At 52.8% G+C, this 22,874-nt stretch overlaps 1 protein-coding gene across 2 annotated transcripts in view; it reads left to right on the top strand.

Annotated features, from left to right (window-relative positions):
* The first annotated feature begins 1,561 nt into the window (after window positions 1-1,561).
* Window positions 1,562-22,874, top strand: part of PRDM5 (PR/SET domain 5) — an 83,769-nt gene continuing 62,456 nt past the window's right edge. For both annotated transcript variants that reach the window (XM_037036305.1, XM_037036304.1), the window contains exons 1-2: window positions 1,562-1,780; window positions 14,192-14,275. In XM_037036305.1, the coding sequence (XP_036892200.1) occupies window positions 1,688-1,780; window positions 14,192-14,275 (177 nt within the window). In that variant the 5' untranslated portion in view covers window positions 1,562-1,687. The remainder of the gene's footprint in view (window positions 1,781-14,191; window positions 14,276-22,874) is intronic.

Genomic DNA, 22,874 nt, shown 5'->3' with positions numbered 1-22,874 from the left:
CGTCATTTCTCTCACCCCTGGTAAAGCTTTCCTGAAACTCACTGTTAGAAATGCTCATTTGTTCCCTTCTTTAAAATCTCTGAACGTTGCTATTATTGACTTTCTTCATAATGCTTTAAGAAAAAAAACACTTTTTCTGAATATTTATAAATTCTACTTGGGAAATTAGGAACTGTTTGTGTTCCAAGGCTTTCCTTAGTTCTGTGGACACAGAAACTGTTTCTATGGTGTTTTTTGTGGAAAACATGAGGACAGGCTCAAAATGGAGTCACTTAGGCTAAGGGCTGCAACCCAGCTGAGACCCAACTTGAGAGTTTCAGCCCTTTAGGAAATGGATCTCACGCCTGTCAATCACGCCTTGTCTGGTTGGCACTGGTGAGGTCATCGCCTGATGCAGAGAGCCCTCAGGACAGTGGCTTTGCTGCAACCTGGTTGCTGAAACTTCCTTCTCTTGCTCTCTGCTGCCAATGAAAGTCTTCATTCCGCACAGTTCCTCCCAGGTCCCGTTTGGCGGCTGCCTGATCCATGGGTCGATAAATAAAGCCAGTAAGATCTTTCAAATGCATTCAGTTGAATTTCGTTTTTTAAGAGAATGGTTTTTAATTTCTCCAAAGTTATTATTTTATTGGTTTATAAGGAGCAGCAAATGTTTATGGGAGCATCAGTGGTTTCCAAGAGAAGAACCTGGGTAGAAAATTATCAGGAACATCAGAAGAGCAGAGAGCTCCTAGCTCGCTCTGAGGGATGAACCGATCAGCCTTGTAAGTCTCCTCTAAGCGCCCTGCTCTGACTTGATTAAAAACACTAGAAAAAGACTTGTGGCGTCATTTTATTGCTGCCATCATGGATTCTACGGTTTGAGTGTCCCCTCCCGCGGCCCCCTCCTCCACCGAGGTATGTCTGGAAATGCGCGAGGTCAGGTGATTTTCAAGCAAGAGTGGGCTCAGGAATAGTGTTGTTTTGAGAAATGTCTAACCAGGAGTTGGCCCCATACAAAAAACAAAAACAAAAACCTACTTTCTACTCCATTTAAATATTAGATAGCTCGCGACAAATTTTTAATTAAATTTGGAAATGGATTGGTTGGGGGCGCAGTGCACACTCCCTCTCTCTGAACGTTCAACAATGTTCTTAGGGGCTCCCTACGACTTCAAACCTCTCAAACAGGAAAAAACAAAGTAGCAGAAGTCAGATGTGGGAGGGACCCCCACTTCCTGGAGCCCAGGGGCTGTTCCCAGGGGTCTGGAGCGAGGTGAGGCCGCCGGAGGCCCTGTCTGTGTCAGGCCCACATCCCAGGAGTAAAATCCCCGCCTGGCACTCGCGGTGTTTTCCGAGGGGCAGACCCAGCGCTGGGCGGGGCGCGCGGCGGCCGGCGCGAGTGGAGGCCCCGGGTCAGCCCCGTTGCGGGCAACGCTCCCGGGCGCGGGTCCGAGCCACCACCTCGGGGCCAATCAGCGCGCGGCGCCCGGCGCCCCTGCCCGGCCTGCCCGCGCCCCCGCCGGGGCAGCGCCGGCAGCCGCGCTGGGGCCGAGCCAGGGCCGGGGCGAGGAGGGGCCGAGCCGCGGGGGATCCTGGAATCGGCGGGGAGGTGGGGATTCTGGGAGGGAAGCTCCATTTCCTCTTTCCCGCCGCCGCGCCCCTCCACAGGCACCCCAAATTTCGATGCGCCGCCTCCCACGGCGGGAGGATGCTGGGCATGTACGTGCCCGACAGGTTCTCTCTGAAGTCGTCCCGCGTGCAGGACGGGATGGGGCTCTACACGGCCCGCAGAGTCGCAAAGGTGGGTGACCCGGCGGCCCGCGCGCCCCGCCCGCCCCGCGCGCCCTCCGCGGGCCCGGGCCTCCGGCTGCTCGCCCGTGGTGCCCCCGGGCGGCGGGGTCCCGGGGGCCGGGGGCCGGGGGCCGGGGGCCCGCAGGGCGGCCTCGCCCGCCAGCGTCCCGGCGGCAGCGCCACGTCAGTGCCGGCCTCGCCCCGTTGCCGGGTCGGGGGGCGGCACTGCCCGCGGCCCTGCGGCAGGATGTCTGTCCTCCCCCGGCAGGAAGTGTCCCTGCGCAGCCTTCTCTACCCGGGCACCCGCGCGACCGCGGCTCCGCGAGGGCTTCTCCGCCCGCGGGGCGGGGGTTCCAGGGCGCACGCGCACCCCCCTCCTTCCTCGCCTCCTTTGGGACACCCACGCGCGGCCCACACCGGCCTGTGTTTCGCTCAGACACCAGGGGTGCTTTCCCTCCCGCGGATTCCGGGAGGTGCCAACTGCACGATCTTTTTTCTCTGGCGAGGTCTCTCCTCCCAGAAACTTAGAGGCAGTTGAGCCGGGCGAGCACGTGGCACTGTGCACGCGGGGCGGCCTGGGAACTCTGACTCTTGAAAGCAAAGGCCTAGGAGGAGAGAGGACTGGAAAATTCCAAACCTTTCGATTCACAGTCCTGGGCTGCAGCCGTGTCTCGGGCAGGCGTGCGGGTTCCGAGAACCGCGTTTCCGGAGCAGACGCTTGGTGCCAGGGCGCAGCAGGGGCCCCGCCTGCGTGAGAGACGCGCCAGTCCTCGAGTGAAGCTGCCGAAGCAGAAGCGCTGCAGGGTCCGATTTCCTGCCCAGCTAGTGAGTTAGGCTTCGAACCCGCGGCTTCTGAGTCCGGAGCTCACGTTCTTTCCAGATGGTTCTCTGTCAGCTTCCCAGCACCCTCACCCCACCCGCTTACCGGATATTTTCACAAATGGCAGTTGGGGCAAGAGCAGGCTTGTGCGTAAGGCATGCTGTCAGGAGGGCCTCGGGTGCACCAGAGACGCCAGGATGCATGCTCCTGAGTGTGGGTCTCCCCCAGCCCTCACCTCAGAGCAGAGGAAGTGGTGGACGAGGCTGCGGAGGCTTCCCTGGCTGCAGCCTCCAGGCAGACTTGGAACCAACAGGCCCCACGTTCACTCTTTCAAATGGGGGTTTGGAAGAACGCTGGGAGGGGTGCCCCGGAGCAGGCAGCCTCTCTTGAGTTCGAGGCGCACTGAGGAAACGCTATTGCCATGGGTGGGTGGGTGTTAACATCGCCACTCTTTCAAAGCAGGAGCTGAAAATCTGCTTTTAATTCTTTCTCACCAGGTAGGAAAATTCCCACGTGGATTTTTCTCGAAGATCTCAGGCCTAAATGTAAATACTTAAAACTTAAACACAGTCCTTAAACGTGATTTTGTTTAATGTTATTACAAGTAATATACTAAAAATTGTGTAAACATTAGAGAATTATTACAAAATGCCTATTTTTGCCTTATATTATTATGTAGGTTTTTTAGGAATAGCCGGCCAACGTGCTTTCTTTTGATATATTTATTGATTACAACTTGTTTGTCCATGTTGTTCATGTGGACGTTTCCACTATTTGGGGGGCATCGTGTAAACAGCTCCCCACGTCATCGACTCCACTTCACTCTCGCAGCACTGAACGCACACGTCTGTTTTTCCTCGCTCCCGGGACTTTCGTGTGTAAAACACCGAGATTTCCACCCACCCACATCCGCAGTGCTCACCTGCCCTTTGGGTGAATCTGCAGGTGTGTGCGGGAAGTCCAGATGACAGCCTGCGAGTGGCACAGGCCCATTTCGGTCACGAGATGCGGCATCCCGAGGCCGTCAGTCACAGGTGGGCTCCCTGAGGCCAGAGGTGATCTCGGACAGGCCTCGGCTCCCCTGGGGTCCGCAGGCTGGGGAGGGGGCTGAAGCTGGATTCGGACTCCAGGTGCACTGAAGGCTGACGCCGAGCATCCCTACACCTTTTACCTGTTTGCCTATGGTTTCTTGATTCCTAAGTGTTTCCCAGTCACCTGCACTCGGCCTGCCCCTGGTGATGGTCTGAGAAGAGGAGTCCAGCTGTTAAGTGAAGGACCTTAATTTAAAGGTTTCATGTTCTCTGGCCAGTTCTGTGAGTAGATCACTTTAGATGCACGAACTCGGAGACTCTCACCCTGCCCTGTCCTGAGGTGCTGGGCTCTTGCTGCAGACTCGGCCCGCACTACATCCGCCTCGTTGACTTGGGATTCCCTTATCCATGGGACCCCTGAATCCTGTTGCACACCCACTGTGTTCGGCACAGTGTGTCCTGGAGCAGGCTCCTTGCCGCAGAATCGCCAAATTCCAGGCTCCACTTTCATCCTGCCGGGTTTGGGTTCATCACTGGCTGTTGGTTTTCCTGCCCTCTGACTTTGTCACACGCAGTGGGCCTTTTGCCAGGCTCTGGGGGTGCAGGGGAGCAAACAGACAAGGTCTTTGTCCACAGGAGCTTGTCCTATGGGGGGCGATGGCGGTGAGCAAGTGAAATCGGGAAGATCCACACGGATGTAAGGGCCAGTTGTGCCAGGCACCGTACTGGGCCTCGGCACTGCGGAGTTCCAGTGATGTTCTGTCCGGTCTGGGGTCGGGAATGTAGACGGTGCCCATGCAGACCGACGATGGTGGGAGGCTGTGAGGCTGTGCTGAGCTGAGACTGTAGGAAGGCGGCAGAAAACGCTGGGGGTTTGCAGAGGCCTCATGGAGGAGCTAAATCGAATGGAGTCACGCTATTGTTATTAATACTGCCTTTATTATTGAGCATTTTAACTGTAGTATAGGCATTATTTTTTTCCCTCTTCTGTTAACACTGCAAAGTAGGCACTAGATGACATCCCTGCTCAGCTAAGGCAGTGAGGGTGGCCATGTGACACATTGTGTATTGCCTGGGTGACACAGGGTGAGCAGTGGACCCGCGATGCTGACTGCGGCCAGCGAGTCTGCCCGGATTTGGGGCTCCCAATGCAAGTGGACGGAGCTGAGTGGGGTGTTGGTGGGACTGCCGGGAACTGTGGGCGACCCGAAACTGCCACGTGTTTCCAAGTCTGAGTTTTATGTTTTCCGTGCCTGTGTGTGCGTTACCTCCTTTTATTGTACAGCAGGTCTCTTATTTAAAGGTCTAATTACTACCCCCGATTTACTGATCACATACTTGCTTGGTTATTACTTCTGGTCAACTTGTTTGCAATGGTCCTGTGTTGACCTTTAAATTTTTTTCTGCTTTCCAATCCATTCTTCATTAGTGAACTAAAACCTTAGCTGATCTTCAGATATTTTTAGAAGCCCTTTAAGTTGCATATGCTTAGTGTAGCTGAGCTGGGTTTTCTTTTTTAAAATGTATTTTTAAAAAGAACTAAAGACTTAGAGGAAAACTGAAGAAAAGTAAAAAAGGAAATAACTAAGTAACCGGGAAGTACAATATGATGCCTCCCCCAGGTTTCTGGTCCCCTTGTTTCCCTGGAGATAGGGAAGGGCATCGCTGAGCCCTGGGAGCGCTCCACTGGGTGCACGCCAGGTTCGGGGGGCTGCCCCTTTGTCCCTGGCTTCCTTCCCTCTCAGCCCTCTGCTGCTCTGCCCTTGGGGCTCCTGCCCATGACCTCAGGGCTGTCTCCCACTGCACTTGGCCCTTCTCTGGAACAGACACAGGTCCTAATTCAAAATTGCCAGACACCCTCAATGTTTTTCAGGGTAAAACTTACAGTGTTTAGTGGAGTAACACAACACGTATCACATTGTGGTTCCAGAGAATATACATGTGAAATGGGTGGCAGGCTGCCCCCTCCCTGACCCTCATCGATGTCCTGGACACTGCCCGTGTTCTCTGCTCAGGGTCCCACAGCCTCCAACCTCTGCCTCCTCCGTGAGGACCCTGTGGTTAGACCAGGCCCAGCCAGAAACCCGGGTCCCTACCAGAGGCACGTTGGCAGAGGCCCTTTCATTAGTGCCATGCGAGGCGACCTGCTCCCGGGTTCTCAGGATTTGGACGGAAACGCTTTGCTGGACTGTTACCCATTCTACCATGACTCCGGTGCATAGTTCCTCCTCTGTTAGCTCATGTGGAACATCTCACAACCACCAGCCGGGGTGAGTCTCCACGTGCTGGTGGCCATGCACTGTACCCACTGCAGGTCCCCCGTGGGATAGGTGCCTTGCCTTATTCTCCGACGGGTTCTGGTGGTGGTCTCAGTGTCGATCGTTTGAAGACATTTGGGAGCCATCTCCAGTGCGTGTCCTCAGGCTGAGGGTGAAGACACTGGAGCCCAGAACAGTCCCGCACAGTCCGGCTGAGAACTGCCGCCTCTCAGGCCCACCCTTCCGCAATCCCTATGCCCTGTCTGCCCAGTGGGGCCGACATCTTGATAGGGGACTTGCGGTTACACATGGGGTCAGGTAAAGTCTCAGGGGGGGACACCTGACATAAAGGTTTAAATTTGAGCTTTTGAAAATACAGTAAGCAAGTTGGATAGGGTTAGAGAAACGTGGGGAAGAGGAGCCATGAAAGCAAAAGGAAGTAGGCGCATCGAGGAAGAAACAGGTGATGCACCGACGTGCGTGCAGGCAAGAAGGTGAGGCTCTGCGGAGTGAGGCGCTTGGCCAGCTCTGATTTGAAGGTGATTCTGGGGAAGACACAAGGGGTCTCTCTGCCGGGGTTGAACTTCCGCCCGAGGGTGTTTGCTCGAGTTTCCTGGTGGCTGATGATAACTAATCTGGAAGCGACAGCGGAGGGGAAGCCGAGTCACCGGCCAAGCCTGCCATAGGTGGGGGAAGGGGGGCTGTCTCCTGGGCCCCAAGGCGGGGACTCCATCCAGCTTTGCATGTCCTGGGGTTATTACAGATTTAAAAAAAACAAAAACTGTACAACTAATCTATTTAAACTAATGCTTCCTGTGAAACTTCCTAGTTTGTTTGTGATAATAGCAGCTACCGTTAATTCCTTGAGCAAATATTTGTGGAGCCACTGTCTGGTTCAGCACTGGGCTGGCTGCTAGGGACACATGGTGAGTGACAGGATGACACTCACTGGCTGTGTCACACAGTTTGAATTTAAGTCCTACATCAAGCCTGTGGGGGAGCGATGGCTGTCTGTGTTTTACAGGTGGGGGGCTGATGTGGAGGGAGGTGGTGTCAACAGTGAGAGAGTTAGTCCGGGTTGGAACTGAGGTCACCCCTCAGACCCTTTTTGCTGAAGAACCCCCCCCTGAGACTTTTCTCTATACTGTTAAGAAGCTGTTACACTCAATCAAACGCTTTAGAAACATTAGTTTACAAAAGTGAGACAAGAATCCACTCATTCCATCACCTGGCATTTCTCATGTACGAGTGTTTTGTGGAAATCCCTGCAAGTAATCTTTTTTTGCTTGAATGTATTATTTTTAATGACTGCATATATTTCTGTGCTGTGGGTGGTGCCATCATTTTCCTGGGGAATTACCTTCTCCCCATGACAAGAAGTTGGCAGGTGAGCTTGGCTATCAGTTCAGCGACGCAAAATATCAGGGTGGAAGACTTTGCAATTCTCCTGGCCTCAGAATGGCTGCCGTAGCTCCAGCTCTCATGCTTCTTCCAGGTGGGAAGAAAGAAGTAACCAAGACTCACCAGCTGACCCAGCCATCATTTTCTTTGATTTGGGTCTTGTTTCACACTATTATTCAGTGCATCTTCATCACTGAGATCTGTCCTGGCCGTTTGGAGAACGCTATCGAACCAACCCCAAACTCTGGTTCTGTGAGCTTGTGTCCTGGTGAGGGCAGACGGAAGCAGACAGGGACTGCGTGACTGAGTTCTGTGCTGTGTGGAGACGTGAGGGGTGCCGTGGAGGAAGGAAAACGTGGAGCCGGGCCTGGCAGACCTGGTGCAGAGTATGGGTGTGCATGCGGGATGCTCGAGTCACCAGCCAGAGATCTGGGTGGTGACCTGCGGGGTGGGGGAGGGGGAAGAAGTTGGGCATGTTTCTAGGGGAGGGCGTTCTAGGTAGCAGCTGGAGCAGAGGCTCCCAGGTGGGAGTTTGCTTGTTGTGTCCAGACAAGGGGGCCAGCGAGGCCAGAATGGGCTGAGCCAGGGGGCCGAGGCCAGGAGGAGGCCAATGAGTGGGTGAAGGGAAGGGCAGAAGCGGAGCGGCCCCATCTCTTAGGCCCTTCGGGCCCCTGTGAAGACGTTGGCTTTCTGTGGGTGAAGGGGAGCCGCTGCAGGCCTCGGGGCAGAGGGGTAGTTCTGGCTCGAGTTTACTGACCCCTCACTGGCTGTTGTGGACGGGTGGGCCCAGGACAAGTGCGTGACCTGGCGCGCTTGTGAGGGTTCTCCCGCGGGCATCCACGTGAGAGGTGGTGGTGCCTTGGACCAGGATGGTGGCCATGCGGTAGACAATGGTGACAGAATGTGCTGCTGAGATGTGGTGAAGGACAGGGAAGTATCAGGAACATTCTGAGGATTTTAGCTCCAGATATGGGCAGGGCTGGGCTGTCCAGTTCATTCCTCTGCCCCCTGGAGAGAAAGCCCCACGCCAGTTCCAGGCCGGAACCTGGGGCCTCACCCCGTTGCCCGTGCACCAGAAAAGCAGTGGTTTTGCTTGTGAGAAGCAAGTAGTTCAGGGAAACGGTGCAACAGGGAGGTCACCACGTGCCCAGAATCTCCTTCCTCACGACTCTCCTGCACATCCCATTTCCTATCTATTCTATCTGTGATGCATCTCTTCAAGAGTAATTCCGGTACCTGGGCACCTGGACTTCTTTTCCCTGGTTTCTCCCATAGCAGCTGAGAGTAACAGAGACAACCGTGGTGACCTAAACCTGGGGAATTACCTTCTCCCCATGACAAGAAGTTGGCAGGTGGGCTTGGCTATCAGTTCAGCGACGCAAAATATCAGGGTGGAAGACTTTGCAATTCTTCTGGCCTCAGAATGGCTGCTGTAGCTCCAGCTCTCATGCTCTTTCCAGGTGGGGAGAAAGAAGAAGTAACCAAGTCTCCCCAGCTGACCCAGCTCTCATAGAAGAGCTTTTTTGGTTTCTGCTTATTAGCTCTCCTCCCCATCTAAATGGGGAGGCAGTAAATGTAATTTTTCTACCTGGTTACATCCGTCCCCTCAACCAGGATGGCGTTCTGGTACTAAGGAGAATGCAGAGGACAGGTACACGGAGGCAACTTGTCCCTGCTGGGCAGTCACAGTAGGGAAAGAAGACTGGGTATTTTTCAGAATTGCACTTTGTTGAAAGCTTAATTGCATTGCAAGAGTGCATGTGTGCACAGTAGTTTAACATCGAAATACAATTATGTTCCAAGTGGGAGCTGGAGGCCCCTTCTGTGAAAAATCATCATCTCCCACATAAATGATTCAGCTGCAGATTGAATTCACTTTAATGGGTTTCAGCTATGTGTATACACATTTTTTATTTGCTGAACCATTTCAAGGTAAATTACAGACTTTATGACAATTTACTCCTCAATAGTTCAGCATAAGGGCATTCTCCTAAATAGCCATAATATCATTTTCACATCCAACAAAAATAACAGCAGTTTCCTAATGTTGCCTAATTCCAGCCCATATTCAGATTACTCCAACTGCCTCCAAAATGTTTTTTATAGCAGTTTGTTTTTGAACCAGGATCCAATCAAGGTCCACGTATTACATTTGGTTATGTTTATTAAATCTCTCTTAACAGCCTCCTGGTTTCCATTCCTTTTCTCTCTCTCCCCCCCCTCCTCTTCCCTCCCTTCTTCTCTTTCTACCCAGATCCCTAAGTTTTAGAAGTGAGGAGACTGAGGCTCAGATATCTGTGATGTCCCAGGTCCCAGCTAATTAATGGCAGCGAGGACTAGGATTCGGGCCCCGGGAAGCCTCCGCTTGTGCGGTCCCTGCTCTCCTAAGGGGTGAATCTACAGTAAGTCTTGCTTTCAACTTCTTACCAATTATATTAAGCAAAACAACAGAAAATGGCCCACATGTTTGCAATCACATATTTTATAAAAGTTATTGTGTAGCCCCGTGGGTGGCAAATTGAATGGATAATTATCTGCTCTGTTCAGACACAGCAGAAGAGCACCCCCGTCGGCCGGGCTTGGCCGGGTCTGAGCGGCGAATCGGACTGGGACAGTGTGGTGTCTGCAGGTTGATTTTGTCCTGCAGTTGCATTTTATCGGACCTGCACAGTTTCGAAACGTTGGGATTCCTTTCCGATATGGAAGGGTAGGGATTTCACTTACACACTCAAGTCATCAGCATCTCTGAAGTATCTGCAGCTATCTGGTAACATTCAACCGGGGAAAAACTGCGGGCACGCCCTCCCGGCGCACCCCCTGGCCTCTTCCCGACCTGCCCCCCGCACATTTGTTCTCGGGTCTGATGTTGCTTCCTGCCCAACCCGGGAAGCATCGGAGATGGCGGTCCTTGAGTTAGCAGCGAAGAGCTTTAGGAGGGCTCTGGGGGGAATTCACAGACCGAAGGCCATTCTGGTAGTGCAGGCAGGTGGGGACAGCGGGGAGGTGCTGCGTCAGCCACGTCCTGCAGCTGGTGAGTGGTCTTCGGCCACTTGGTCGTGGAAGGTGAAACCGGCCATGGCAGGAGGGCGGCTAGGAATCTTGACATTTTCAAGGAGCTAGTTTGAGACATTGGTTTTCTTCCTGTTAGCATTACTTACGAACCCCACCTGAGATGTTTAATATGCTCAGGCGTGTGTAGATAATTTCTATTGTAGTGAATCATAAAAATTTTCATTTTTGTAGGTTAAAAATGGTCAAATATCGACAATTTCATATGGTCTAACTAAAAGAAAAATAATTATATATAATATATATTTATTTTATATAATTACATATTATATATATTTTATATATTATTTGAGGTCTGTCCAGAATGCATCCAGCCATGTCACATGAAAAATAGAGGCATTAATTGAAGAAGATACAAGAAACACTGTACACAGGACAATGACGCCTCAGTCCCCATCAAAGTAGGCACCTTGGGACCTCACACAGTTCTCCCCGTCACCATCAGCTGCCCCTTTGTATGGTGGTATTTTCCTGAATCTCATTGAAGTTCTGAAATTTCTTCCCTTTCAAAGGTGATTTTAGTTTTGGAAAAAGCCAGAAGTCACAGGTGCCAAATCTGGGCTGTAGGGGCTGAGTCACCTGGGTGATTTGATGTTTCCTTGAAACACTTCACGAGACATGATGCATGAGCGGGAATGTTGTTGCAGTGACCTGCCCATCACCAGTTGCCCGTAGCTGCAGCCTTCTGAATTATCCGAATAGTTTCCACAGAGGAATGTTTAGGCTTAATGCAAAGTCTGATGCAGATTCATTGCTCTACTCGCTCAGTCATTTTGACTGTGACAGCCACACAGTACACATGCTCACTCAGTGGTGTCTACCGCCCCCACTGACTAGTACAGTGAAGTCGTCATTGTTCATGCATGTGCATTCCAGTCCACTCTCCTTGACTGCCAGGTCACATCGATGTCACACAAACTGTTCTTGTTGTATTAACAATGGCTGGATTTTCTTTCTAGACCTTGAAGCTCACTAGACAGACTAAGCTCACCCCAAGGCCACAGTCTCCTTAGCGAGAGGTCAGTGAATAAAGCGGTGTATACACAGCAAACTTAGATCGCTGAGAAAGTGCAGTCAGTCCCTGGTAGGGCTGCTCAGTGGGTCAGAGCGCTGTCCTGCGCTCCAAAAGACTGTGGCTTGATCTCCAGCTGGGGCGCGTGCAGAAGGCAACCGATTGATGTTTCTGTCTCGCATTGATGTTTCTCTCTCTCTCCCTTCCTTTCTCTTTAAAAATTAATTTTAAAAAAGTGCCGCTTGCACAGTGGAAACCACAGTGAACAAAGAGTTAGGACAGGTGCTGGGGTCCTTAGGGGAAGCTTCAGAGGGACGGTGGGTCTGCTGAGTTTGAAACCTGCATTTGAAGTCCCACGCACATAAATTCCCCAATGATCTGCAGAGTTCCTCCCCCCCAGCGCTGTGGGCGACTGCGAGCTGGCCGCTCACGTCCTTGTTGTCTTGCAGCCACAGAAACTCGTGCACTTGATCGGACTGTTCCGACGCAGTCACACGTGTGCTGAGGGGCGTCTCGTGGAGGCCAGGGAGCTAAATAGTCTCACGTGTTTCCCTCCCCTGGGCTCGCCTCTGTGTGTCTTTCAAACTGTGACGATGACCCGTTGGTGAGTTGTGAAATTAGGTTATTTGGCCAAAACTTGTATTTTGACCCAAGTGGTTAAAATCGAGTTGACAGTATGGGAGTGCATTGTGCAGAGTAAGGGTAGTGTCGTTTCACGAAATTTCTGTTTCAGTTCACATGCGTGTGTTTCTGTGTGTCCATGTGCTTGGCTGAGATTTCACATGCGTGTGTTTCGGCCTGTGTACGTGACTGTGCTCGGCTGAGAGGCACAGCGCGTTTCTGGTGGCGGGTCGGGGAGAAACATTGAGAGCTGCATTTGTCATGGTTTGGGTTTATGATGGAGTGACTGGGCAGCGAGTCTCTAACATTGGTTTCTGAGTCTCATTTTGAAAAGTCGAAGCTCCACGTCCTTTCCGGGGTTTATTTGGGTTTCCTTCCTCTTCAGACTTTTGCGGGCCTGGCCGGTTCACTGTTTCCCCTCCAGATTTGTACTGACGTCCTGGGTAGATTAGTTGTTTCGGGAAGTGTATGCACCGATGACCACTGTCCTCCATGGTTGGTCAAGGCCGAACATGTGACCAAATGGGGCAAACAGCTGAACTACGTGCGCTACCACGATACCCTCACATTTGTTACCAAAACACACCTAGTTTTTGGTCTGTGTTTGAGACTGGCTTTGCCCTCTGTTTCTCCAATCAATTCACCTGCTGTGGACAGGCCCCCGGCCGGCGTGGCCACCTGCCAGCATGTTGAGTGGTGGCCTGGGGACAGTGCCTGGGCCCTCGGCTGAGCAGAGACTACAGGTTCCCAGTCCTTTTTCTGTCCTCCCTCAAGTGATGGCAGCTCTCCGAGTCCCAGTTTCCCTCCCTGTTGGACGGGGACATCCTTACATGGTAGCATCCGGCACGTGGCTCATGGCAGGTCGGGAAGCGTCCATTTCCCTTCTTCCTGCCCATCCTGCATAGCCAGTCAATTCTGGGAAGGTCCCCTGCTGGGGGGAGGACAAATCCCCTTTATAGGAGCATCTTTGGGCTGTTGTGTCCACAGAGGAGCGATGCGGAGTGTCCGCTGTCCGCATGGAGTGGCCGGGACACGTGGCTTTGAAACCTGCGCCCTGAACTCTGTGCCAGCGCCTCTATGTTGCTATAAATAGCAGTGTCCCTGTGCTGGGCCACTAGGGTCAGAGTCTTGATTGGAAGGGTCTCTGTAGCATTTCCTGCCCCCAAGTTAACACCAAGGACGGGGTCCTTTGGATCCACCGTCGCCCACAGCCTCTCGGGCCCCCTTTCCTCATCTGGGAAATGAGAGGCTGGTTAGTGGGTGGCAACCCCTTTATGCTTTAACATTGTACCGTCCCTGGCGGCTGGGTTTTCTGTTGCTCATTAAGCCATTGTTTTCTTTCAGATGCTGTTTGGTGGTTATTCTCCCCCCAGCTGTGGTCATCCCAAGTCCCCTGCCTCCTTAGGGAGGAAGGGCCCCTTCTTCTGGGGCCCAGGCAGGGTCCCTGAACCGGTTCACCGAATATCTGGCCGCCACTCCGAGCCCGCTGCCTGGGTCTCTCCAGTCCCTGCTTCCTTTCCCTTAGTGAGAAGAGTGCCCTGAGCTGTTGACCCACCTCCCGGGCCCCACTGCAGCCACTCCTGGTGCATGGGGGCCTCTGACCTGGGAGCTGGTCAGGACGCAGCTCCCAGCCCCTCCCAGGGCCCCGAAGCCCAGGCTCTCAGGCAGGCGGGCTGCAGGAGGGTGCTGGGCAGCGCTGGTTCCCGGTGTGCCCCTTGGCTGTTTGAGAGACTGGCAGGAGAATTTACACTTTATTTACGGAGTCTCCCTCTGAGAATGGCAAGCCTCCTTCTTTCTTTGTCATGATTGGGATGAATTTATGATTTTGATGGAAACCAGGCGATTTTCAGCCTGGTGGGCTTGTCTCTCAAGTCAGGCAAAACCCAGGGCCTGTCCTCCGAGGGCCGAGGGCCGAGTGCCCGACGCAGCCCTTCAGGGCCTGGTCGGGATTTGAAGGTTCTGCAGTTTAACCCTTTGATCTCGGCCCCTGTGCTTCAAAGTCAGGATCTTGGGCTGAAAACAAGATTAAGTTGGATTTTAGATATGTAAATGTTTTGTGTTGTATAAATTGGTTAATATTTTAAATGTGTCTCAATCACGGAGCTCGGAGACTTAGCAGCAAAATTTTTTCCAGAAGAGAAGCGATCGTTTATTTTAGTCGTTTTGAGTGTTGTGCTCACGCTTCTTCCATGTAATCCCCCCCGTGCAGGGCGAGAAGTTTGGACCGTTTGCCGGAGAGAAACGGATGCCAGAGGACCTGGACGAGAACATGGACTACAGGCTGATGTGGGAGGTGAGGCCGGGCCGGAGACTTTCAGCAGCTAAAGTCTGTCTGTCTTTACACTCCTTCGTGCATTCGAAAGGGGGGCTGATACAGATCGATTCGAGCTGGCTCTTACCGCAGTGCAGGGTTTCTGTTTTAGGGAACCCGAGTAGTTTGGAAATTTGGCATTCAGGGAAAAATACTGTTGAAACATCTTACCGGACAATTGCAGAACTTGGAACTTTATGGAGTTCACTGCTGAAAAAGAAATTTTCCATGCGTAAGGGTATTTGGAGTTCAGAATAAGCACATTCTTGTGCTGGATGTAGGATTTGATTTCTGTACATGAAATGACACTTTCCCTTTATTTCCCAGTTGTAGCTGTAACCTCACAGAATCAATGCTGAGCTCCGCATTGGCATGAAAAACCCCACCTTAGAATGTACCTTCCTTTCAAAACGTGACACTGAATCGATCTTGGTACAGGGGTGTTGGGGGGAAACAGAGGGGGTGTGGACTCCGATTTTCAGCAGGGTGTGCTCTTTCCCCTCTTCAGAAAGTGAGGTCTCACGAGGGTCACGGAAGGAGCACAGGTTCTGGGTGCACAGGGGCTCCGAGGGCTGTCTGCTTTAGACCCGCCTGCGCCCAGCTCAGTGGCGGTGTAGAAGTTCTTGTTTATTTTCCTAAATCCACCCCCGTGAGGCCTGAGGGAAACTCCGTTTTTCACAGCAGAGGCCGGTGGGGTTGCCAGGGCAGGCGGCCACCTCCACCCCTGGATGGCTGCACGTCACAAAGGACAGAATATCCAGTCACCGTGGTTCTCTCTACTTTTGTCAGCAGAAAAGGTTTTGTGCCTCGGGCTAAATGACATGTTTTCAAAAACATAGCTACAAAAATATATGGGTTACAAGGGTTGCAGGTATTTTTGTAAGAATTGTTGGTCTCCTATCATTGTAGTCCATTATTATTTCACAATAAATGTATATATGAGTGAACAGGGACTTCTCATCTAATTGGGCTTTAAGAACAGTGAATATGGATTGTTTGAGGAAACTTCCTTCCCAACCCCCCACTGTCCACTTCACTTACACCCCTGGGCAGCCCCTAATCCATACCTCCTCTCTTCTTGCTTCTAACAAGCATGCAGCAACCCTTACTTGGGGGCTCCAGGGAAGCTGGACTGGGGACTGTGATTGGGATCCGGGACCAGAATGTGGACTTTATACTCAGCTCCCTTAACCTTGACCTTTGTACCACGCGGGGCATGAGTTGGGCCTGCAGGGAAGCTTCTGAATATACGTGCCCATCAACTGCATGGACACCTGGGGCCGAACTCCCATGGAGGACACCAGCGGGCATGAGCAGGGACAGTCCCTGGACTGCGGAAAAGGCCCACCCTCGAGGTGGGGGGAGGCGGGTAGAGAGCACGAGGCAGTCAGGGTCTCAGCAGTCAGTGGGCAGGAGAGAGGGTTATGGCGGGGAGAACCCAGGGCACAGTGACTCTGGTCCCCCTCTCCCAGGAAGAGGACTGAGGACACGGACGTGGGAACTCAGGGCTTCTCTTACCGAAAAACGAGGCAGCTGTTTGGAGTTCTGCATGAAACCAAACCGGGCCTGGCGGAGGACCAGGAAAGCAAGACAGGGAGAGGGAGCAGGACGGTGTGTTTGTTTCTAGTTCTGAAACAGGTGCAAATGCAAAGCCCGTGGGTGGCCGAGGCAGCTCTGAGCGGAGGACTGAAACTGGAGGGCTCATACTGCCCGCTGTCAGGGGTTGTTGTGAGAGAATGTTGCTCCGATGCCGTGCTGGCACCCGGCTGGCCGAGTGGCGCTGCTGTTGGACGAGGATGTCATTACCCGTGTGAGGAGGGTGGCATTTACAGTAGCGCTGGGTAAAAACGCTGCCTGCGTGGCAAACAAGCATTCTCACCCTTTCCTCACGTCATATACGAACACTCGATTTAACATGGTCGTAGATGTCAGGTCAGAAACAATAGCCTTTGGAAGAAAGTGCAGAAGATGCCTCCGTGAGGTTAGGGTAGGTGGAGGTTTCTTCCATAGTAAACACTGTGAAGGGGGAAATGGTAGACTGGAGACCAGCAAAACGAAGCACTGTTCATCAGGAGATACCGTGAGGGAATGAGCAAGCAGGTGACACGGGGAGAAGATATTTCTGACGCGTTTCTTTGCAGAAGGATTTGTGTCCGAAATAGCTCAAGAACGTTGATTTCAAAACAGAAAAATGGGCGAAACACTTGAACAGGCGCTTCCCACAAGAAGAGGCCCAAATGGCCAGTAAAGAACATGAGAGATGGTTAACTTCATTGTCGCCTGGGAAATGCCCAGCAGCAGCAGAGGGAATTCACAGTGGTGGGCGGGCCGGGGCTCTCACCCAGTGCCCGTGTGCTGTGTTCGCACCTTGACAAGACCCGGGTCTGCTGTGCGGAGGACAGGCTGGGGGAGGCGGCCGTCTGTGGGGCCCCCCGTGGGATGGAGTCTGCTCTGTGGTCCAGGAGCGACTGGACCGTGGCTGGACCGGGCCTTTGCAGTGGGGTTGGCGAGGAGCGGCTGGCTCCTGGCTGTGCGTTGTCAGAGGTAACCCTGCCCGTGGGGAGTGCTGATGGTTGTGTGTCCAAAGGAGAGTCCAAAACCACTTTGAAATGTTTGGCTTGAGCCACACGGGCTGCACTGTGACCTTCCAAAGACAGGGCATCATCACACCAATCTCTACTTTGTGGTTTCTAGAACATCAGTGTTACTGGAGAAAAGTACAGTTGATGTCATAGTCAATAGGTGGTAACTCATTAATACTTAATAAACACATTAAATAAATGTGTGTTATTGTTACTGCCGGCGTTCTTAGATGATATGACATTTAAAGGTTAAAGAAATGGCTTATATTCCCTTAGCGTTTCACCACCGTGAGTTTCCCTGCCTGGCAGATGGCTTTCTTCGCGGTGAGGGCGGCGGTTTGACTGCAAATGGCTTTTGGGGAAGCGGCGGGATGGCTATTGGACTGGACATTGTGTTTAGATGTTTCCCTCTCTCTTTGCAGCTATTTTGTGATTACAGCTGTTCTGCTGTTTGGGAACTTGGTCCAGAACCAGGTTTCCAATGTGTTTTAGTTTTCGGAAAAAAATGTTTTCAATTGTTTAAAATCTCTTATTTTTCTCAATTGTTTACAGAAGTCTCTTTAGGTGTTTGGAACGAAGAATTGTCTTTGCCAAATGTTTTTATTTTGCAGACGATAACACTTTGTTTTAGGTTCCAAATGGAACCACTTATGGTAGACATCAGTGGTCAGCGCCACCCAGGAAGCCCAGTACAATGCTGGGAATGCCAGGGCAAACGCCATGACCATCCCTCCGGACACTTGTCCTCATGTTGGGGACGAAGCAGAGCCATGGGAGGTTACGTGTCTTCCGGGAGATCCACATCGGTTCGGTGGCTCTCGTCTTCTGCTTTTCACAGGAAGGCTGCCCCCTGAGGGTGTCAGCCAGCACCTGGCCATTCAACCAAGCCTGACGTCCGAGTAAAGAATCTTGGGAATCCAGGCCAAGTCCTTTGGTTTAAAAGAGAAAAAACAAGAAACGCAACCCTATGGGCACTATTGGAGTACTCACACCATCCCCTGTGCTGGGAGCTCGGGCGGCCAGCTTCCTGGGCAGTGCGGACCTCCGAACACGTCTGTTCCTTGAGGGAGGAGGGCGGTGTCCACTGCTGGGCCGTGTTCTCCATGAGAACCACACGGTCGTTATCGGCTCACGCAGCAGCTTCTGTGTCTGGACAGCTTGCCGTGTGCCTTCCCACGTGTATTTAAGACCAACAGGAATGGTGTGAGTTCCCTTCTACCCCCCGTGCCCGGTACTGACACTGCTCATCGGATCGGTGATCACGGAGCGGGGTTCCCTCCCTCACTAGCAGTTTACACGCCAGTGGGGGAGGCACTTACGGATTTTTTATAGCAGCTGTGTTGGGATCATTCGAATGCCAGAGTTCACCCTCTCAAATGTACAACTCAGTAGTTTCAGTATGTTCATAGTGGGAAGTCATCACCACTAATTTTGGAATATTTTTATCACTCAAAATAGAAACTTTGTGCCCATTAGCAATTGCTCTTGAATATTTTATGAAAATAATTATGTTTTGGTGTAATATTTCATGTAAAATTACATTGTAGAGAGCTGTTTCTCTAAGTAATTTTGGAACCTAATATTCCCATCTTTTCCTGTGGGATCTTATCTGACTCTGTCCTCCTGCACGGCCGCTTTCTCACTGAGATGGGGGTGAGCCCAGGCTGACCTGACCTGGCCCCGGGTAACAGCTGCAGGCTCTCCCAGGTGCCCTGCTCCCTGGGCACTGGAGGACGGAGAGTGTTGGGGCTGCCCTGTGGGGCTTTGACGTGAGTGGCCGGCTGAGCCTGGCTGGGGAAACCCACTGCCATGTCCTCTGATTGTCCACCTGGTGAGCACAGCAGCCGCGCTCCTTGGAAGCCCGAGTCACGGTCAGCACGGCACCTGGGCAGCCAGCCCCGAGTTGTCGGAGGGGCACGCTGCTCAGTCCTTCCCGGTCTTTGTTTTCGCTTGTTCTCTGTGTCTGTGACCTGCAGGCTTGGCATCCAGGGTGGCCTGAGCCAGGGCCCTGGGCGGGCTAACCGGGGGAGGTTGACCACAGGCCATAGGTCGCCACATCCGGCCAGCAGTCCACTTCATCTGTTCCCGCCACTCATCAGGGAGACCCAGAGCAGCCCCTTGGGACGTTGTCGTGGGCTGAGAAGTCTGTAATCGCTGCCCAGCAGAGACGCCCCCGTCTGAGGGCCTGTGCTCTGACCGCCGAGGGCCTGTCACCCTCGTCCTCGATGTTCCCTGCTTCTCAGTTGACCTGCCCGCACATGGGCGCCCCTGCTGCTGCTGCCCCCTCCTGGGAAACAGCCCCCCTTTCTTACCCAGACCCCCCCTTTCCTGCCCAGCCCACCTGGCCTCTCCTCACTGCTCTGAACACCTGACGCAGGTGTGGTGCTGCGGTCACCACACAGGGTGGGGTCTGTCCCTGCTCGGGGACTGCGAGCTCCTTCCCAGTGACTGAATGGTGTTGACCTTTGATTTCTTGGTGCCACAGACATGTTTATCCGGTGAAATGATAAGGGGTGGAGTCTTGACCTGTGTGGCCCTGGACTCGACCCCCTGTAGTTGCTTAGTATGGCTTTGGAAAACTGGATGAGTCGAGTATGTGTATTTGTTTCAGTTTTGGTCCTGACATCTCCAGATGGCTCTAGAGACACCCCCTTCCCTCCTCCTCCTCCTCTCTGCCTCTTCTCCCTCCTCTTCCTCTCCTACTTCCAATTTCCACTTTTCTAACCCCTCCTGCGGAGTTGGCAGGCTTCTCTGTTGGAATCTCGGGCATCGGCGAGCTGAGCCCAAATGGCTCCCGAGACCTCAGACGCACCCGCCCTGCAGAGACCCACGGTCTCCCGGGTGTGGGGACGTGCGGGTTCTTTTTTCTCCAGTATGGCAAGTGCGGTTCCAGCATGCCTTGCTCAGTCTCCACATTTGCCACTTTATTTACTTGTCTTTCTAGTTTTTTTCTTTTTTTGTGTGTGTTGATTCCAGCCTCCTGATGCCCACCATCTGTGGCTTCTCCGCTGTTACAGTGACACAGGCTGCGTTCAAGACAGTTTACATTTTTGTTCGCCAAGACCTTTCGCTGTTATTATCCAGCAGATCAGTCATGAGAGCAGCGGGCCGAAAGGCCCCGAGCAGCTTACTTTGTGTCCATGTGTGTGTGTGTGTGTGTGTGTGTGCTGCATGGTTGCTTCATTTTCGGTCTGTTTTAGTAACGAATGGTAGTGCTAACTTATGTTTAGTATAAAGAGTGGATTCGATGAATTTTTCTAAAGTGAGGTGCGGAATTTTTTGTGAGTCAGACACCGTTGGCACGCCTGTCTCGGCTCCACACACCCCGGAGATGCTCCAAACGCCGCCTAGCGTTTGCGCCAAATGGTGCCCAAGGAATCCGTGTTTTCATTTTGTACAGAGAAGATTAATGTTCATGGACGTGAATAAATTTCCTTTAATGATTTGAGCTGTAATTTCCGTGCTGTATGATAAATGAGTATTCTGAAAGCACTTTGTTCTTCGAAGAATTTTTAGGACAGCTCAGATAATTAATGTTTTGTTGTGTGTATTTCTTACTTTTTAACTTTTGATTAACGAAGCATGGTTTTTGCAAAGTCTTCCCTTCTGTCAGGCCCTCGAGATCAATGGAAACACGTACATATTCTTTTGTCCTCGTTCAAGGTGGTGATTTTGCATTTTTCAATCGCAGACATTTCCGCACCGCTGAAGGGGGTTGTGTTGACTGACTGCCCCCGTCTGGCTTGCACGCTGCCTCCAGTTTGCACGTTCCTGTGTAGTTTGCAGGTGGCTGAAGGTGAAACATGCTCTTTCCTCCTGAAGAGACTGTAGATCTTAGGGGTCTGCACCCCATTTCTAGTCTGAGGGCTTCGCTGCTGGGTCAGAGGGAGAGGACACTCCTGGGCCTGCGAGGGTGTGCTGAGCGGCACGGTCCAGAGGGCTCGCTGCCCACACACCCTGTCAGACTTAGCGCGGCGAGGGGCTCTGTGGAGGTCACTTGGTGCGCTTCCCTTGAATTCCACGCCATCGCGTTCCCCCTGGACGCCCCGGCCAGAGTGCCGGTAACCAACCTCATCCGTGTGTCTTGTCTCTGCAGAGCGGAACCCTGGTGGGCTGTCTCCTCACTTGTTTCAAGCTCGAGGGTTGGCGACCCTCCCCTGGAAACCCAGACCCCAAAAGGCTTCTTTTCCAATGACTTTCCATGCAGCAAACCCCACTTGAACTTAGGTGAGGCAGCCTGAGGCCTTCTGGTCTCTCCCTATGTGGCACGGCTGTTCACACGCTGAGTCAGGGGGACAGGAGCGTGTTTGGTGATGGGACGGAGCGCCAGCCCTGGGGAAAGCACTCCCTACGGGACCGAGGTGTCCGCACCGTGTCCACGTCGGCTTTCCAGCGTCAGTGGTTAGGAAACGCGTTTTCCGGAACCAGCGGTTAGGGTGTCCTGCAGGGGCGTCCCCGGTTCTCGTCTGCCTGGGAGCCGAGAGCCACTCCTGCAGGAGAGAAGCATCAGGGGAGCTCTAACGGGGCGGCAGTCCGAGGGCAGTGGGGGCTCCATGGTGCGTGGAACTCAGCGTCGTCGTGTGCGTGGGACAGCCGTGACAGCACCCCCGTGCGCAGGAGGCTCGTCCTGCGGGAGTGGGCTGCGGACACCATGCCCGTGTGGGCTCCATGTGCCCGGTGGAACCGCTGGAGGCTGCGTCCTGGGTCCCGCAGCCGGTGGTCAGAGCCCAGCAACCAGGGCTTCTACCAGGTGCTCGGAGCACGTTTTCCTCGCCCCGGGGCGGCGCCCTGGACCAGATGGTGTTTTTGTCACTTTGTAATTTCAGATGGCTTATCTTAAAAGGTCGTTTGTTGCAAAATTAAAAACACTCTTTCAGGGAAAGCCTGCTCTTAAAAACTCAGACCGACGTCACCTGATACCTGTTGCGTGTCAGTCCCCCGCCCCCGCCCTTCCCTCTGCTGTGTTCGGCATGCGTGTTGCTGATGGCTCTCTGTGCCTTTATGAGGTGAAAATGTAATAGGAAAATATTTACAGTCAATGGTTTCCTTATGTGTTAACGTCTTGGTGTTGGTTTGATGTCTTTATACATCAAACCTACACAAGCGTAAACGTACTCAGGCTAAATGCAAAAACAATGGAAGATTTGGAGAAAACTGGTGAAATGGGAAATGTAGAAATATATATAAAACATGTATTAACTTTATACAAGGAACCAATTATACAGAATTAGCTAGAATTTTAAATGAGTTTGTACTAGGACCCTTTTCTATTTATTTCCTCCCCTTCATTGAACATAAGGTGAAATTCCTTACGTTAAATGTGTGTTGCTGTTACACTGAGAGGCGTTTGCGTTTTTCACACAACTGCATGAGGTAGAGTATGAAGCCTCCTTCATCACCGCGGCTCGCGTGGACGGGGCAGCTTCGGGTCTCTGGAGCGTGTCGTCATCCCAAGGGGCGCAGCAGCCGCTGCCCGCACGCACAGCCTCGCCTGCGCCCCTCCCCCCCGAAGCGGAGGCCTCGTCCAGCCACCCAGACTTCAGACCCGCGGGATGGTGGCGGCGTGAGGACTGCGGTGGTTTGAGCCATTCTGTTGGCGGTAACCGTGCAGCAAGCCCAGGCTGACACTGGTTTGGGTACCAGGTGGGACTGTGGCTGCCTGTGACAGGTACCCCCAACTTGGTGAGTCACCGGGCTCAGAGCCAGGTGGACTTTGGTTTCCCTTCTTCTCCTGGAGGATGGCGCAGTGGCCCTCCGTGCTCCCGTCACCTTTGCCTGGAGACGTGTGGGCACCAACTGTCTTCCTTTAAAAATACCCTCAGAACCTGGAACTCCGGTGTCTTGGAGACTGGTGTCGTTTTTCACACGATCAGCTATTTCTTAAGATTTCATGTCATGACTCTGGCCTTCAGAAACTGGAAGGGCTCCGTGTGGAGGAGAAATGAAAACCGCGAAGGGGGCCGGAGCCGCAGGTGGTGGCCGTTGCTGGTCCCAGAGCC

Source organism: Sturnira hondurensis, unplaced genomic scaffold (genome assembly GCF_014824575.4).
Source record: "Sturnira hondurensis isolate 20B ecotype Veracruz unplaced genomic scaffold, ASM1482457v3 Scaffold0022766, whole genome shotgun sequence".
NCBI lineage: Eukaryota > Metazoa > Chordata > Mammalia > Chiroptera > Phyllostomidae > Sturnira > Sturnira hondurensis.
This window is presented reverse-complemented; position numbering and strand designations above follow the sequence as displayed.